The 19,705-nt window shown below is 31.7% G+C and overlaps 1 protein-coding gene and 1 pseudogene across 1 annotated transcript; both read right to left on the bottom strand.

Annotated features, from left to right (window-relative positions):
- Positions 1-9,397: 9,397 nt before the first annotated feature.
- On the bottom strand, positions 9,398-11,614 carry LOC129285401 (purine permease 21-like). The gene is made up of 2 exons (XM_054921095.1): positions 11,474-11,614; positions 9,398-10,697 (listed from the first exon to the last, which is right to left on the bottom strand). Exons 1-2 carry the CDS (start codon positions 11,508-11,510, stop codon positions 9,496-9,498), a joined length of 1,239 nt encoding a protein of 412 aa, XP_054777070.1. The 5' UTR covers positions 11,511-11,614; the 3' UTR covers positions 9,398-9,495.
- Positions 11,615-17,005: 5,391 nt separating this feature from the next.
- Positions 17,006-19,255, bottom strand: LOC129285404 (purine permease 21-like; annotated as a pseudogene).
- Positions 19,256-19,705: the final 450 nt, after the last annotated feature.

Below are 19,705 nucleotides of genomic sequence, written 5' to 3' on the forward strand. Positions count from 1 at the left end.
AAGAGGACAGTACTTCTAAATTTATTAATAGCCCTCACTTATCCTGAAGAAATATGATAGTTATGTGAATTAAATATTACTAAAGATTTATAGGTTAAATAGTAATTTGGCTTTTAAATTATAAGTTTAGAAGTGTCTAAAATTTTAAATTTATTTTTTAATCAATTAATAATTAAAATTAACATTTATTAATAATACGTAAATGTTATTTTACACTATTTTTAAAAGTTAATTTAAAAAATATTATATAAAAAAATAAGTTTGGGGTTTCAAATGCTTTTGAACTTATAATTTAAGGCTTAAATTAATCTTTAACCAAGATTTATGCAGATAATGGAAAAAGACTTTGTAAGATCTAGCTTTCTAAATGCCAAGACAACGCAACCCAAAAAATGAGTATAACAGTGAAAGTCTTACCAATACAAAGTGAAACGGACAAGACAATAACAGCAGAACATGAAAAAAAAAAAAAAAAAGACATCCTAAATACTCGCCCAGTCAATTCTGATGGTTTTTGACTTTTTGTAGGCCGAATACTTGAGGTGCAATTATTTTCCTCACTCAAATATCCTAATTACTCTTAATGAGTGAAAATGCCTCAAGTATAAACCACATTGACTTGTGTAATTAAACAGCCATCATGTTGTAGATAATTAAACTTTTCTTGTTATTTATGAACCTTCTATAGTTAATTTTTTTTATTAACTTATAAATTTTCTCCTCAAGTACAAGTGTGAACTTACATAAACTCTTTTGAATAAACATAATTATTGTAAATAACTAGACTTTTTTTTTATTTATGGGTTTTTTGTTGTTAATTTTATTAGTTAACTCATACATTTTCTCAAATATAAACTCACATGGACTTCAATGAATAAATGAACTTCTTCTTATAAATAATTTAATTTTTCCTGTCATTTATTGACATTTTATTATAATTTTATTAGTTAACTTGTATATTTTTTTCAAGTACAAGTATAAATTGACATGAACTATTATGAATAAACAGATCTATTGTTATAAATAATTGAACTTTTTTTTGTTATTTACAAACCTTTTGTTTTTAATTTTCTTTGAGCTCAACTATTCTCATTTGAAGAGTAATTAAGTCTTTTCACCTTTAAAATAATTGCACTTGAAGCCTTCAGGTCTGAAGAGAAATATCATAATCCATTAGGCCTAAGGAGAAATTGTGTTCCTTGAATGGACCTTATATGCTACTCTCTCTCTCGCTCTCTCTCTCTCTCTCTATATATATATATATATATATATAATGGAAATAAAGACTTATCTTTTTTTTTTTGTCATGATGCACCCTTCGAAAATTTGATCATCGCCTCAACTTTTTGTCTGTGACTGTGACTGAACCTAAAGTGTCAAGGAACATATTTTAGCAAGGAATTAATGTTTGTAACCACCTCAATTTTACAGAGACATATTTTGTGTGCGTGTGTGTGTCAGAGAGAGAGAGAGAGAGATTACCCAAATTGTTGTATCATTCATGTCTGGGTCTTCAAGGATAAAGCCTACATTCATGTGAGATTGAGATTATGGGTCTGGCTTATGCTCCAGAGGTCCTGCAAAAAATGTGAGACAGCTATAAGTTTGAGAGTTACTGACAATAGTAGTATAATTCAATACGAATTTTTTAATTATATATATGCCAATCAATAATAGTTCCATGGAAGGTAATTAAACTGTTTAAGTGTTCCTTGAATGGACCTTATATGCTACTCTCTCTCTCTCTCTCTCTCTCTCTCTATATATATATATATATATATATAATGGAAATAAAGACTTATCCTTTTTTGTCATGATGCACCCTTCGAAAATTTGATCATCGCCTCAACTTTTTGTCTGTGACTGTGACTGAACCTAAAGTGTCAAGGAACATATTTTAGCAAGGAATTAATGTTTGTAACCACCTCAATTTTACAGAGACATATTTTGTGTGCGTGTGTGTGTCAGAGAGAGAGAGAGAGAGAGATTACCCAAATTGTTGTATCATTCATGTCTGGGTCTTCAAGGATAAAGCCTACATTCATGTGAGATTGAGATTATGGGTCTGGCTTATGCTCCAGAGGTCCTGCAAAAAATGTGAGACAGCTATAAGTTTGAGAGTTACTGACAATAGTATTAATTCAATACGAATTTTTTTAATTATATATATGCCAATCAATAATAGTTCCATGGAAGGTAATTAAACTGTTTAAGATACCAAAGAAAAATAATTAAAAAAGAAGAACATCCATTATACTCTAAGAATTTTTTTTAAAATTTTTTTTTATCCTCAAATATAAAATGTTGTTAGTATATTTTATAATGAATGAACTATCATACCCTTATTAAATTAAAAACAGAAAAAGATAAATACTCTTATTAATTTACTTTAGAAAAATAGATTTATTTTTTATTTACAATAATTAGAGGTAAAATTAAAATGTTGTTATATTTTTAATTAGATAATCAACTTTTATTAATTTACGTAATTCAATTAAAAATATTTTATATATAAAAAGGGAGGGAGTATATAAATGTAATTACATGATAATTTGTGCACTGAATTATATTGGACAGAGAATCTTGCATGACGTGTCTTTGGAATAATAAAGATACTTATACAAGAACAATTAAATGAAAGGAATTGAAGAAGTGGTCATTGAAGAATCATATAGCGAGAAAATTTCCAGCAAAGAAAAGGCATGCTTGAAGAAGTTGACAGTAAATAAAGAGTAAAATAAGAAAAAAGGGTCTTCGAAGTTAATTAAATACTGAGAATTATTTCACATGGAAGTAGAACTACCTTCACTACTTGCATATAATAAGCAAAAAGTAACATGATATATAATTAAATTAGTAAATACCTTGTAAACAATAATTGTAGTCTCATGAAAGCAATCTATCGCCACTTAAACTGATGAATGGAATGTGGGAGATTTTGGGCCAAATTTCCTCATCCTTGTTGCAGCATCGTTCTTCGAGAAGCTCACAATCCCAAATGTGGAGCCTTTGAAGGGAAGGAGGCAACATTCCTCCTTCCATTTTGTCTAGCTTCGGAGAATACTCAATTGTTAGTTCTTGAAGAGAGGTCAGATGTTGAAGTCCTCTGCAACTCAATGTCTCAAATTGACCAGAGATCTGCAGCTTAGTGATACTTGGGAGGTACAATTCTGCATCACATGATAATAACTTGTCACTGTTCCTTATCTCAAGTTCTTTTAAGCTGGATGGTAAGTAACACATTCTGTTATGTGTAGCTCTTTCAGATTGGGGAGAAGATCATGTTCCCTGTCATCAAACAATGACGTTAGATTCTTGCAATTATGAATGAAAATCCTTTGGAGATGATGAAGAGGTGCGTTTGAAGCCAAAACAAATTTGAGATTTTCACAATCTAATATACACAGACTTTTTATTGATGGGGACATATGAATCACCGGAAGTGATGCTGCATAAGAACAATCCCGAATATATAAATGTTCTGCATGCAACCTCTCAGACAGAGACTCCAACATCTTCTCTCCTGAAATTGCTAGGTGGTGTAAGGAAGGTGGTAGTTCATGCTCTGGCAGCACTACATTTTGACTATTCCATATGCTTAACTTCTGAAATTTTGGACACTTTGGGATGGAAGAAGCAAGAAATGGACATTCATTTATTTCCAGAAACTCTAAGGAAAGTAGTTGGATTGGTAAATTTTCAATTAATTTGGGACAATTAGAAAAGCGAAGATTGCAGAATTTAGGAAAAGCTTCCATATCAGTTGAACTCCACTCTTCCCATGAGATCATATCCTCGAAATAAAGAGACTCGAGGGATGGAAATGGTATGACTGAAGCACAATCATCCAACTTGAAAAACTCAGCACCAACAGCTACCAAACTTCGTAATCCATTAATATATAAGGACCTTAGAGTACGTAGTTACCCAAAGGAGGAATTCTGCAACAATTGTCGCAATTAGTGAGGGTCACCTCAATCAAGTTGTGGTAGTAACCAACTTCCTAACCAGGTTGGAAATGTTGTGCCACTACAGGCTTCAACTTTCAAAATTTCTAAATTGCAGTGTGGTTGAAGCTTGTCCATAATATCTCTCTCTCTCCATGAATCTTTCATGTAATCATCGCAAGGCCATGACCATGATAAATATAAATCTTTAATGTGTTTCTTTTCCACCATCCTTGCATCATGGGCTTCACTGGCATTCTTGACATTCTCCAATTTTCTAATTTCTATGCTATCCTTGAAATTTGGCATTTCACCCAAATCTCCAATCATGGACTCTTTGTCAACAATGAAGTTACTCAAAAATTGCAGATCTTTTAATTTACACATTCCCCCTAGCATCTTATTCAAATGAGTGTATCTAATATCAAGATGCCACAAGTTTACAAGATCTTGCAAATCATTTGGGAGCCTTTCGGGACGGTGGCATACACACAACTTCAAAGTTTGTAGATTGGACAACTTGCACAATGAATTAGTCAAGCTTTCAATCATTGTCCCAAACAAATTCAAATAACGCAAGTGAATGAGTTCACCAATTGAATTGGGTACCTCCAATACACTACATCTAAAAAGTGACAATGTTCTCACGTATTTAAAATTTGATGATAAAAAAGCTTTATTAAAGCTACCACGCTAATTTGTTTGCAATGCAATAAATGTTCGAAGGGCTTTTGCTCCATTCAAAGATTTGAAGTGCTCTAAACTTGGACCAGTCATAAAGTTCCAAGATAAATGGCATGTCCTAGTGCCAATTTTGTTTTCTTGCTTCTCCACTCTAAAATTAAAATCTCCAGCAATATAAGTCGCCAAGTCATGATTGAGATCATGCATGACAAAGAACCCATCATTTTCAGTAGAGAGCTGGAAGAATGATCTAGAAGTTAGATCATCAAAGTACTCGGAGCCAGCCTCTTCTAAAGTCATTCCTCTCCTCAAGAGTTGTAAAAACCCTTCTGCCATCCACATCAAGATCAAATCTTCCTTGCAGAATTTGTAATCTTGTGGGAATAAAGAACAATAAAGGAAACATTGTTTTAGATGTAGGGGTAGGTAATGATAACTGACTCTTAAGGCGGGAAGAATCTTATTTTCAATAGAGTCCCAAAGATCATCTTTTAATATAGTATCCCAATGTTTAATATCAGGACTGGACCTACCCCTAGTGCTTTTTGCAGCTAAAGGCAATCCCTTGCACTTGCTAGCAATAACACTACCAAACTTCTAAGTATGAATTTACAGTAGAGTCTCTAGAATAAAATGCATGTCTATTAAATAAAGACAAACAATCTCCATCTGACAAGATATTTAGAGGATAGAAAGATGGGATAGTTTTAACCATTGACCCAATCATTTCACTGCGAGTTGTAACAAAAATCTTACTTCCTCTAATGCCATTGTGAAATGGATTCATTAAAGTATCCCAATCATTATAATCTTCATCCCAGACATCATCTAGAACAATTAAAAATTTCTTTCCCGCTAACTTCTCTTTCAAGTGATGCTGAAGGAGATTAAGGTCATTGGTGACAAAGTGATGACTGATAGCTTGGATTATAGTTTTGTGTTTAGAGTCGAAAATAAGGGTCGGACTTGACGGACCGCCCGTTTAAACCCGTTTTAATAAGGGTTTGAGTTTAAAAATTTGACATTTTTTAGGATAACCGGGTTTCGAAGCCCGGCCTTTTTAAGCCCTAGAAAAACGGGCTCGGGCCCGGGCGGCCCGTGAAACCCGTTTTACTATTCACAAAGTATTGTTTTCACCTCTTTCCAGATAATGTGCAAACATTGATTTGTATTTTGTACCAACAATTAGTTGAATTGTTTTGTGCCATTTTATAGTAATTTTTATATTTTATCTTGTGATATATGTATAGATATATTTTGATAATAAAATAATTTAATTAATAATTATTGTAGGTGATGATGAAGAAGCTGCAAAAATAATTAATATTGAGCCTCCGCCTCCATCTTTCACAAATGGACCTACATCTGAGGGTTTAATATTTTATTTATGAATGATAATGAGGGAGATCTTGATTAGGATTGATGATGATGTTTGCCTTCATCTTATTTGGATTTTTAAATTTTTTATTCATTTTTTAGATTATGTGAGACTTTAGTTTGATATATGTTAAATTTTAAAATATTCTAAATAAATTTAAATGTTGAATTTTATTTTATTTTATTTTATTTTTATTCGGGCTTATGGGCCCGGCCTTGAGCCTTATGAATAAGGGCCGGGCTTCAATTTTAGGATTAAATTGGGGTAATCGAGCTTTAGAGCTTAGGCCCATAAGGACCGAGCCTATAAGGACCGAGCCCATATAAACTAGGCCTGCCTGTTTACTAACTTTATTTGTATTATCTTTAGAAGATCAAATGTTTCAGAAACACAAGCCCATACTTTGATGTCAAAGTTTTGCCTAACAAAATCATCATTGTAAACTAGTTGGACTAAAGTGGTTTTCCCCCACCCCACCCATGCCAACGATGGGGATCACAGACAATTTATCATCGTTATAATCAAACATCAACTTCATGACATCTTTTTCTTTCTCCCTCCCAAAAATATCCGATACTTCCAATACAGATGATGACGGAAGCCTCGGTGTGAAATTTTCTGATACACCCGTTCTCAAACCAAGAACATCTCTTTGTCGCACAATGAGTTCGAGTCATGACAAAGAGAAGGTAAGAAGGAGTTGGAGAGAGAGAGAGATGGCACAAAAGCCATGCTCGCTTTCTGGGCTCGGATTCAATGGTAACAACCCCATTTGGGGAAATTTCCTCCTTTCCTTCTCCAAAATTCTGCAATGATAACTTCGAAATCACAAGCCTCTCGTTTGTGAAGAAATGCCTAAAAAGAGTCAATATAATCAAGTTGGCTAATCAGCTCTAGTTTCAAAACATATAGCTACCATGAAAGGGGGGAAAATCATAACTTCTATATAGGGGAAAAAGTAATTGGGGGAAACTTGAAATTTTTGGCTTTAATACGGGGTTAATTTGAAGAAAGTGTAGCAGAACTAAGTTGACTAATCCTGGATTTATTATTTTTGAATGTAAATTCTGGATATATTGTTTTGTGGAACTAACGATTTGCTGAGGGAGAGGAAGGGTTGCCGACGAACTTGTTTAGCCGAGGGAGAGTTGTCATCGATAACCAAGAGAGAAACTGAGAGAAGGATGAGAAAGGACTCGGTTTCGGTTCTCATTCTAAACCGTGGTGCTCAGCACCAAAACACCGTCGTTTGGCAGTATTTTTTTTTTTAACTTTTTTTAAACCACAAATTATTATAATAATAAATAATTATTATAAAATTATTATTTTAATATTAATAAGCTAATAAATATTAAGATGTTAAAATTAAACCTGAATAGTTTAAATAAAAATTTTGGTCTGAGTCTTGAGAACTGTATTGAAAAAATAAAAAATTAATTTTTATATAATTTAAAATGAGAGTTAAATCTAATAAAATGAGTCAGTTTCTTATATTGTAATAAATTAATGTTTGAATTCCTATTAAGAGAAGTGCCTATATTTAATATCTGACTATGCCTTAAATGATATTATCTCTCATAGATAAATAACTATGCAAAATTAATAAACAAAAAATATTTTTATTTATAATTTTAATATTTTCAACAAAGTTTTGAATCATTCAGATCAAAATTTATATATGAACTATTTAAATCATATTTTAATGAGTTAATCTGTTCATATTTAATTTTAACATCTTAATATTTATTATTTTATTAAATATTAAAATAATAATTTTATAATAATTATTTATTATTATAATAATTTGTGATTTAAAAAAATAAAAGAAAAAAAAACATTACCAAACAGCAGTATTTTGGTGCTGAGCAATTAAGATGAGCACCGAAACCGACTCCGGATGAGGAAGGGGATTTTGGCAAGGAGAAAGTGACGCAATATAACCTGGTCAGAATCCACATCAGCAAAATAATTTAGCCATTTGCTTACGTGTTTATTTCACAGTCAACGTTGAGCTTCTTAAACGGCTTCGGCACAGTTGCACTTGTTAAATAAATGTTAAGAGTACTTCTTGCACCCTCCTTCATTTAATAATATTGGGTGTCCATGGAGAAAAACTTTTTGAATATATTTACCCTTTAATTTAATTAATAATTAATAATTTTATACAATAAGTAAACGATATTTTGACTTTTTTATAATTAAAATTATTTTTTATTTTTTTAAATTGAATTGAAATTTGGTTGAGAATGAGATTTTTGGGAGAGAAAGAAGGAGCTATTTGTTATTTACATGTCAAAACGCGAACCACTGGTTTCTTGTAAAAATCTGAAGATCAGACTTCGGTTGCTAATCTTTTGTGAAACACGGCGTAATTCACCAGCCAGAACGGGAAGGAGAGATTTGAGTTTTGGGATTTTTTTTAAAAATTTTCTAAAAGAGCAAAAATTGTCTTTTCACAAAAAAAAGACAGACAAATTTTAAAAAAATTATAAAAGATTATCACATCTCGCAATATTTAATTATTATTTAAATATTTTAAAACGATTTGTTTTGTTATTCTCCCATATTAAAAATACAAAAATAAATTTGCTTTAATAAATATTAAATAATCAGTACATCTCCAAAAAAGATGTAGATGGGCATATGCAATGATTATTACTCTTATTGAAAAATGGGGAAGCCGAATGATTATTTATGAGCGGCATTTTGTAAAGATAACATAAAATGTTGATAGAAGTTGATAAGGAAAAGAAAAATATTTAAGAAACAAAGTAAAATAACATGGGGGTAATTTTAAAATAAATTTTATTAGTAAATGATTATTTTTCTTCAAAACATTTTATATTATGCAACATCAAGTTATTAAAATAAACATTTTTTTGATAGATTAAAATAAACTTCTTATACAATAAGGAGGTAGCAATTTACTTATTTTTAGTTCATAAAATAACAATAACGGTTAAGTTTTAAATGAGGAAATTAATGATAACTAAATTCTTCATAAATTTTTTTTAAAAAAATAAGTTATAAATATTAATTCAAAAATATAAAAATTCAGAAGTTTTAATCACAAATGAGATATTTTAATTTTAAGTGTAACTGTCAATTTATAATTTATATTCTTATTATCAATAGCAATTATTTCTTTTAGTTTTATTTATAAGGCAATGAGAGAAATTTTTTTTATTTATACTATTAATATTTACAATTTATTTTTCAAAAAAATTTATCATGCCTAACCAGCATCAATTCTTTTGCATGACTTTAGTGTCATTTCTCGTTTATAAGTCCACCATCCTTGCTTAAAAATTCTGACATCTCTTAGCTACGTGAGCATCACAATGACAATTTTTTAACTTTCTATTGACACGGTTTTTAGATGACTTGATTTACTCACATTAACCCAACGACATAGGAATTCAATTATTAGATCCAACTTCGATTTACATATGGATATTACAACGAATTTCTTGGTCTCAGAGTGCTTCACTGAACTGTTTCGACTTGCCCAGATAATCCGTTAATCTCTTCTGAATCGCCTGGAAGATCAACGCTGTTTCTGCGCTCAATATTGGAACTGGTCTCATCTAAGTACTGCTGGTAAATGTATGATAAAAAGCCCCAAAGAGCAAGCACCAGAGAGATCACCTTCAACGCATTCATCTTGTCATGGAAGAACACCGCAGCCAAAATAGGCACAATCGGCAATCCCAAAACATTTATCACATTAGAGAACACAGACGACACTTCCAGAATCAAGCCCACAGTTCCCACATTAAAAACTTGCCATGCTATAGCAGCAAAGCTCAAATTCAGCACATAGCTTTTTTCCCCCATCTTATACTCCTCCATTTCTGCCTTCAAACCTCTGTACTCCCCACTAGCAAACAGCCCCACTACTATTGCCAAAGTTGCCACAAGTGATTGGTACATTATCATGTCCAAAATCACTTTGAAACTTGTCTTTTTGAAGACTTTCCTGAAAGCAAGCTGTGTCAGAGAAAGCATGAGTCCATACCCAGCTGAGGCTGCAACTGTGCATATGAAACCAATTGCATACTTCTTTTTTGAAACTTGCATGGATTCTGAAGCAGAATCATTTCGAAACACAAGGAGGATAGAGGAGATAGTCAAAAGGACTAGGGAGTTTATGATGTAAGGTGTGAGTTTGAGGGAGTTAAGGAAGAAGGAGAAGAAGGCGTTGAAGGCTAATTCTGAGGAGCAAATAAGAGAAAATGTAGAAACAGGAAGGTAAGAGAGACCAAAAGAGAATAAGTAGCAGTCTAATGCAAGAAGAAGGCCAAGAGAGACATAAACAAACGCTGACATTGAAACAGATGGTTCATGATTGACATGAATGCTAGTCGTTGCAGAGGGGCATTTGGATGCAGGAATACAATAAAACGGGATGAGAATAGGGAAACCCACAAGCGTGACAAGTGTTCCTAACCATTTGTTGTGTCCACCTTGTTGGTAGTACAATCTTCCCAGCATTGTTGCAGCTGATTGGCCCAGCAAAACAGAGATAGAACACAAGGCTATTTTTATCCAACGATATCTCTTTTGGTCTTTGATTGTAGTGCTTGGTTGATCTGGGCAATCATTGATATCTATAATTGGATTTGTTTTCTGGTCTGAATTAGCTTCTGTACCATCATTTGGATTCTTTTCTTTGGCTCCTTCTGATTCTGAAAAAAACAATTGAAATGACCAGTCTTCTAGCAACATATACATGTATGGTATAAGTACGGAAATGAACCTCTTACCATTCATGCGTGGTCATATACTATGATTTGCGAATACTAATAATAAGAAATCAACGAAGAAAAGAGGGATAGAAGGACAAAATACTGCTACTTTTGAAATTACTTTTAATTGGTATATTATAGAAAAAGACAGGGACATTTGTTGAAATAAGTCGCAAATATTTCAAAAAATTTGTGTGAGTTATTGTATTAAGAATGAATAAGTAGGCTTTTATAAAGAGAACCAGAGGAAGATGAGTCTGTTTATGTCTTTTGAAAGTATAGTTTAGGAGAGATCTGGCCACTCAAAAGCCAGAACTACTACCTTGAGCATGTTATTTTCTATTTATTGCAACCTATCACCTGTGTTTTTTTATGTGTCTGGGTATATGAGAATACGGGTTTGGCTTGAGTCAACTACTTCTCTTGTATTTTCTGTCTGATGCAAATTTAATTTCATGTAACCTTTGCATTTTCAATGAATAGAAGTAAAAAAAGCTTTGAACACCAACATGGACACGATGAAACTTATTAAGTATCTATATGTATATATCTTTGCGTCCTTGAAGTATCTCTAAGCTGTATATAAGTACCCACACGTGTGATCATCTATATATAAGCAGCAAATTTCTGCAGGGCGATTTGTGATCTGAGAACAGGAGGGGGAGGGGGAGAGAGATGATAATATCTGTCTGTGAAAAATGAGTATGTGGACATACCTCTTATGGAGAGCTGCAATTCTTGAGGTTCTTCCATGGCAAACTGTTCGGGGGAGTAATGATTGGGAGTGCAAATTGAAATGGATAATTATTATATAGATGAGTCATAGAAAAAAGTTCAATGCTCAAATATGGGGTTTGGTGAATTATATTGAATGTTAGGTTGGTTATTTTTCAGTGATCCTATTATAAAAATCTCAGTCTCGAATTTAATGATTAAAATTTCAGTGATATATGAAAAAGTGAAGTACCACTAAATATGATCTGCGGGAATGACCACAAATGTACTTTCTGTCATCTGAAAAATCTACAAAACCAAAGAAAACCATGGTAACATCAAATTAATCAGATCATAGCCCACCATCCAGCTTAAGGCAAGGACCAAAGAGCACGCGCAGAAAAGCTCATCTTAACATCAGTACAGTTGCACCAAAATGTTTTTTTTTTTTTTTGGTTATTCACAAGCATTTTTTAATTGATTTTTTCATTCAACTAGTAACGGATGGGCGATTTTGAAACATTTGTTCTTTTTATTTCATGAAATTGTTCTTTCTTTCTCTCTTTTCTTCTCTAATTTTCCATTAAAACTAGATTAAAATCCCCCTGTTGCATGAGAAGTTGATATGCTTAATTTAAATATATGTAATTTCATTGAAAATTGAAACAACCTTATACAAAAAAAGTTTCAAGTCAAGTCAAATTAAATTTTTTTACTATAAAAAAGGAAGTTAATTAATAAAATGCACTGGCCATGGCACATTAGAACTAAATGAATCATTTGATATGTAAAACTATAAGAATGAATGCACTAACTTGAATTATTTGGATCTTATAATCATGTTGTCCTTGTCTTTTAATTATTATATATTCATTCATGAAATTGATATTTTCTTTTATTGTCATTTTTACATCTAACTTGTAACAAACTGTACCGTTAGGATTTATTATTTTCATAAATTATGATAGTTTAATAAGATGTGTTGGTTTTTTCCATTTTATTTTCTATTTGTTGAGCTTCTTGTAGGGTTATACATTCTTCGACTTTCACTCTTCCATTGTTTTCTCTTCAACAAATTCAGCAACACATTGTTGCTTGTTTGTTCTTTTCATGGCTCTTCAAACTCGTAATCCTTCTCTGCAATGTTTAGATGTTCCAGTCCCTGAGAATTTGGATTTCCTGAATACAAAAAGCAAACTTTAGCCTTGTTTATTTCTTTTAACCGTCTTGTCATTGTAAATTGTAATCATCAACTAATAATCTTTGCATTTTTTTTAACGTAGGTATGTGTAGGGAAGGTATTTTCTTTCATCATAAAGATTTTTTAAATTTTATTCTAGTACAATTTTTTGGGCCGCTAATGTTATTCCATATACTAAACGGACTCCTAATTAATCATAAACATGTGCGCAACAAGACATAAAAAACATAATCACACTTAGAAACTAAGTAAAACAATTTGGATTCATTTTGCAAGCCTCCGTTTGAAGTCATTCCAAGGGAAGCTGCTCTTTGTGGGCATGCAAGTTTTTTGCTTAATTAAAGAGGAACTTTATGAAACACAATATATTGATTTTGAAAAAAGATAAAATTGACTTGTAAACTATAAATTCAAGTGTGCTTTGGAAATTTAAATTCATTTTTTTAATGCAACGTTGCCCTTCAATTTTTTAAATAATGTAATTTAGCTCATAAAGTAATAAAATTATAACTTAACTAAACTGTTTTTAATGAGAAAATAACCTCAAAATTAGAAAAAAGGATTAAATAAATTTTTTTTAATTTTTTAAAATTTTTTAGATTCTTGTCTGTAATTTTTGGGGTATATATAAAATAATAATATTTAATTATTTTCACAGGTATGATAAATTTGTTTATGTTGACCAATAAAATTTTTTATACAAAATATTGAGAAAGGGCCTTTTAAATATTAAATTATTAAATATTAAAATATTTTAATAATATTAAATTTATTTTAATAAAAGTTCAAGAATATTAACATAAAAATGGTCAATAAGTGGTAGAGTCATACTTATTATTACGTGTAGGTCTCACACACATGCCATATTAATAAAAAAAAAATGATTGATTTAACGAGTCACCCATGAAAAGAATTTTTTGCTCATCAACAATGATTTTGGAGTTGAAAGATGCCTTACTTACCAATACATGGGGTTGAGCATTCTTCAAAAAAAAAGTACAAAAAAAATGAGTTTTTAATCTTCTAATAGTATGCAGAAGTTGACTATGGAGAATCATGAAGATCCTTACTTAAACGAGCTAGTATTCTTCTCCTGTCCCTCTCCTCTTCTTCTTCTGCTTCTTCTTCTTCACTACTCATCACTAGCTACTGTTGATTTCAACCTCTATATATTCTCTCGTACATTTAATGAGTTCATATAGAGTATATCAAAAAAAATTATATTAATACTTCATTAAGTGTCTTATACAAAAAAAAAAATTATCAATCTCTTTTAAAATATGCCATATACTAAAAACTGATATGCCATATAATAAAAACTGTAGAGAGTATGATACGATTGAAGGAGGTTTTTTTTTTTTTTGGTGTTCTAGTTTTTTTACTTTATCTGATTGGTCAACAGTCAATACTGCTCGACCTTTTAACAACTATGGATCAGAAATTTTTATCCGCTCTCTTCCCTTGCAAAGAGGAAATGAGAAGTCAGTCGAAGACGCGGCGGAGGGGTGAGCATCGGTCGGTTCGGTTCGGTTCGGTCTCAAAATATGCAGAACCGATCGATCGAATAACACTGAAAATGAAAACCGAATCGAACCGAACAAGCCAATCGAAACGAACAAGGACCGAACCGAAATTTGATAATTCGGTTCGGTCGGTTAATTCGGTTTTTCGGTTTGGCTTAATTTTTTAAATATTAAAACAAACAACACTATAAAATTGGGCCTTTTTTTCTTTTCGTTTTTTTTCAATATGAGCCCATTCTAATTATACTCATATGACATAAAGCCCAAATATTTATAAGACATGAATATCATAAACAACCATAAATAAACACCGATGATCAAATAATAGCCTCATAATTCAGTCACAATACCTACTGATGAGAGTGACTGATTGAAATGGGGTTCAGTGATGTTATTATTTTTATTCTTTATTAAAATAAATAAAAATAAAATAAAATAATTTTATAAATTAAATATAATTTATAAATTAATAAATTATATATAATTCGGTCGGTTCGTCTATTCGATTTTAATTTTACTACCGAATCGAACTGATCAACCGAAATATTTAAAAAAAAAAAACCGAATCGAACCGAAAAATCAAAGAGACCGAATCAAATAGATAAAATTCGATTCGATTCGGTTCGATTTTCGGTTTCGGTTCGGTTTTTGCTCACCCCTACTGCGGCGTCATGCGAAGTTGAAAAAAGCGCCGCAAATTTTGACCTGGGGGCTTGCCGCTGGCCGCTTGGGGTGGGCGCGTGCATAGGCCAGATTTAATATATGCACACTCACGCCGTTACAGGTGTGTGTATTATATAATTGTCTTTGATTAAAATGCTGCTAGGATAAACTTAATCATTCCTTTATAAATATCAATACGAGTTTTGATAATATTCATTCATAATTATAATAATATATTTAAAATTTTAATAAGTAAAATATATAAAATTTTAAAACTCTCATTTTATAATTAACTATATCAAAAATTAATAATTAATATTAATAAAATAAATGTGCCATCAATATACATTTATGTTATAATTGAGAGGTGGTTTAAAAGCTTGAGTTACTGTATTTTTTTATCTATATATAATTAATCAAATTTGATGGTTTGGTGGCCACTAATCTTTTTCAATGATCAAGGAGTTATGAAATTAAATCTCTCTTTCTTTAACCACCTTTGTCAATTATCCTTTAATAAAAGTGTTACTATTTCACTAAAGCTTTATGATATGGTGAAGGTGACTTTTTTTTAAAAAATCTTTAAACTTTAAACATAATTTTATCATTTCATTAAAAATTAATTTTAAGTGAGAATTCATGAAGTGCAATGAAATTTCAGAACTTTACTCTTTCTTAAACTTATAAAATATGCTAAAATGGTCTATTTTCTCAAAATAAAATATCCTAAATAACCAATGATTAAAGCCAAAGTGTGCATGTAAAGTGATGCAGCCATATCATGCCATTACTTCCTCCACTTGACCTTAATCAAAGGTCTAATTATTGAAATGAAAAGTCAGTGCTTAAGTTTCAACTTCAAAGTTGGTTTAAGTCAACATCAGTCATAAGACAAGAGGTCGGCTAAGTTTGTTCATTTCAACATATTACTGTCATTCCATTCATAAATAGTACCGTAAATATTTTTCGTTTTTAATAATTTGTTTATGTATATACCTCTCTAGAGTAGAAAGAGGCCATAGCCTATTTGAGATCTGATCTGACTTATTTAATTAATTCTATTTACTGAACATATTTTTAAAGCAGCTTTAATCCTGTTTTCTAAGACCTGCTTATAAGCCTAGAGGTTATTTAGGCTTTTTTTTATTAATTATGTGTGTGTGTTATACTTTATTTATATATAAATACATTTAATTTATATTATTTTTTTTAATTTATATTCTTTTAATTGAATAATTGAGCCTTGTTGATAATTTAATTAGATTCAAAAATATAGTGAAGGCTTTTTAAACCTAATTCTTGGGTTTTTTTTTTTAAAGCTTGCTTAATAACAATATAAAAGGCTTGAGGTTCAGTTAAGCTTATAATAGGCTCAGCCTATTTAAGCAAGGCCAAGCCCAGCTTATTTCCATCCTACAACCTTCTTATTGTAACATGTTTTCTATTAAAAAAAAATATTCACAGTGAAAAATACTAGTATAAGATATTATTGTTCAAAAGTATCTAATGATATCCTTTTTTTGCTCTAAGAGTTATAATGGGTAGACTCGTAAATTGCAAGGGACATATTTTACATGGTTTCCATTTATAAGGGTAGAATTAAAATTTTGAGATGATTTTTTACAAATTTAATAATGTAATGATATGTTTTAAGATGTGTGAAATATTAAAAAATAATTTATATTGCTTGTGTGGGACCTGAAAGCGATTTTTCTATTGATTTAAATTTATAAAAAATGAGATTAATTGAAGAAAATTTGTAAAAATATAAAAAAAACACAAATGTATATACACACACTTAGAAGTGTAAATACTAAAATTAAAAGAAAAGGTCATTATTTTTAAAAAATCACCTTAACATAATCCAAACGAATCATTAAACTAAAGTGACTTGGAAATAAAATCAAACCGATTTCTTTCAAAAACCCCTCCCAATAGAACCAAAGCATTTGATCACCGTCACATATATTTATTAATTATTCACTTAGGGTTAGTATATAACATAGATTATTTGGAATCAAACAACGGCACACAGATACCCACCCAGAGGAAAAGTACTTGATTGCTAAATTTATACATACAACGTGAGTAAAAGATGAACATTCAGTGTGTACCGAAAAAAAAAGAAAAACAGAAGGGATGAAACATTCAGTAAGATTGATTCCAGTTTACGTATCATTAGTTTGATGCACCTGAAAGAGGTCAACATAAAAAATTTATTTCCCTACGTGAAGCGTCTTATTGACGTACAATTTGCAATTGTCTATTGATGAGACATTTAGATAAACTTGATTTACACAGATTAATCCATTGAGGTAGGAATTCACGCATCTAGATCCAGCTTCGACATTTGTGCCTATTACAAAGAAATTCTTGGTCTCCCAGGTCACAGTGACCTTTTTCTACTAACCAGATATTCCATTCACTTCACTCCTTGTGACAGTGAATCTCTGCTAGACCATCGATGTTTGTTTCTGATCCCAGTATTGGAATGGGTCTCATCCAAGTACTGCTGGTAGGTGTATGAACAAAATCCCCAAAGAGCAAGCACAGAGAGATTACCTTCAACCATTCATCTTGTCATGGAACAATACTATAGCCAAGATAGTACAATCGGCAACCCAAAACACTTATCAATTTGAGAACAATGAAGACACCTCCAGAATCAAACCCACACCCCACACTAAAAACTTGCCATGTTATAAGAAGTAAGCTCAGATTCAGCACATAACTTGCCTTCCCCATCTCATACCCTTCCTTTCTTTCTGCCTTCAAAACCTCTAAATCCCCACTAGCAAACAGCCCCACTAGTATTGCTAAGTTGCCACAAGTGATTGGTACATTATCATGTCCAAAATCACCTTGAAACTTACCTTCTTGAAGACTCTCCTGAAAGCAAGCTGTGTTAGAGAAAGCACCAGTCCATACCCAAGCTGAAGCTGCAACTGTGCATATGAACCAATCACATACTTGTGTTTTGAAACTGGTGCGGATTCTGAAGAAGAATCAGTTTGAAACACAAGGAGGATGGAGGAAATTGTTGAGAACAACTAGAGAGTTTTTATGATGTAAGGTGTGAATTTGAGGGAGTTAAGGAAGAAGGAGAAGAAGGCATTGAAGGCTAATTGCGAGGAGCAAATAAGAGAATATGTAGAGACAGGAAGGTTAGAGAGACCAACAGAGTATAAGTAGCAGCCTAATGCAAGAAGAAGACCAAGGGAGAGATAAACAAATGCTAGCATTGAAACAGTGGTTGTTTATAATTGTGAATGCTATTTGTTGCAGAGGGTTGTTTGGATGTGGTGATAGAGTACAATGGGAGAGAATAGGGAAACCCGCTAGCTGGACAATGTTCCCAGCCATTACTGTTTCCACCTTCTTGGTAGTACAGTCTTCCTAGGAGTGTTGCAGCTGATTGGCCCACAAGACAGAGACAAATATTGCATTCTTAACCAACGTTGATGTCTCCTTTTGGTTTTTGATTGAGGTGCTTGGTTCATTAGGGAAATCATCCGTATGTCCATTAGGATTTGTGTTCTTGGCTGCATCCAGACACTGTATCACCACTTGGATTCCTTTTCTTTGTCTCCATCTGATTCTGAGAGAAACAATTGAACTGATCAATCCATTAGCTACAAACACATACACACGGCTCAATAATAGAAAGTAACTCCCATCACTCATGGGTGGTCTCTTGTCGTGTTCTATATTCCAAGTTTTGAGGATTTGGTCTTTTGTTAATAATCTGTAGGAAGAAAATGGGTAGGTGAAATATGGAATCTGTAGTCTGCAGAGCCAGAGACAATGAGACGCAATAAAGCGTTTATACTACATAGATATATCCGTTGGTTGGATTTATCAAAGTATGCCTTTGTTTCAGGTTCATGTATACTCTTAGAATCATCAAACTTTATATTGGAACCAGGTCATTCCTCTGTTGCATCCTCCTCATGCATGTAGGCAGTTTAATTTCAAGCACATAAGTTAAAAAGCTCTGAGCTCCGATATTGTTCATGAATAGAGAACTTAATTAAAAAGCTTTGAACATCAATTTTCAGTATCTATATATGTCATTGAATAATCTCTGAGCTATATACATATTCTTTTGGGGGGGGGTGTAAGCGTGTGTAAGGCCATCAATATACGTACAGCAAATTTCTACAGGGTGATTTGGAATCGAAGAACAGAAGAGAGATGATATATATCGTTTGTGTGTGTAAAAGAGATGAGAATTTTGACATACCAATTATGGAAAGCTGCAATTCCTGAGGCTCTTCCATGGAAAATATGAAACTTCTTTTTGGGATGATGAGTTTAAGTGCAAAATGAAATGGATTGACATAGTAGATATACAGATATTGGTGAGTCCTACAATAAATTATTGTCAATAATGCAGATGATAGCCGTCAAATGCAACAAGGAATGGTCAACTATTGCTGACAAATCATTTGTTATATGAGGACATTTTCTTAGTTGAATGTTAGGTTGGTTATTCTAACTTGAAAAACTATCAGTGAAGACCCCTTGATCAAACTTATTTTGAATCAAAGTCTTTAAATTTTTAAAATATCACTGTAGTCTAGAAGCCCTAATGTGATATTAATTTCTTAGGCAAATGATAAAAATACTCCTTATTTAAATTAATATTAGAATTATCTTATTTCACTTGTTCATTGTTCTATTTTACTTATTTATTTACTTATGGAATATTATAATTGTCTTACTTTACTTGTTTATTTTTTTGAAATGAAATCAAGTGAAAGTTTGATAATGAATAAGTAAAGTAGGTTAATGAACAAATAAAGTACGGCAATTAACAACGTTCTATAGTAAATAAATAACATATA

The sequence above is a fragment of the Prosopis cineraria genome, unplaced genomic scaffold (assembly GCF_029017545.1).
Source record: "Prosopis cineraria cultivar Desert tree isolate PC_DT_omini unplaced genomic scaffold, ASM2901754v1 PC11, whole genome shotgun sequence".
Taxonomy (NCBI): Eukaryota; Viridiplantae; Streptophyta; class Magnoliopsida; order Fabales; family Fabaceae; genus Prosopis; species Prosopis cineraria.

Bases quoted from the DNA above. Each gene is read 5' to 3' on its own strand.
- LOC129285401 (XM_054921095.1), bottom strand. From the start codon at position 11,510: ATGGAAGAACCTCAAGAATTGCAGCTCTCCATAAGAG. The intron at 10,698-11,473 runs GTATGTCCACAT...TGTTTTTTTCAG, and splicing joins ATTGCAGCTCTCCATAAGAG to AATCAGAAGGAGCCAAAGAA.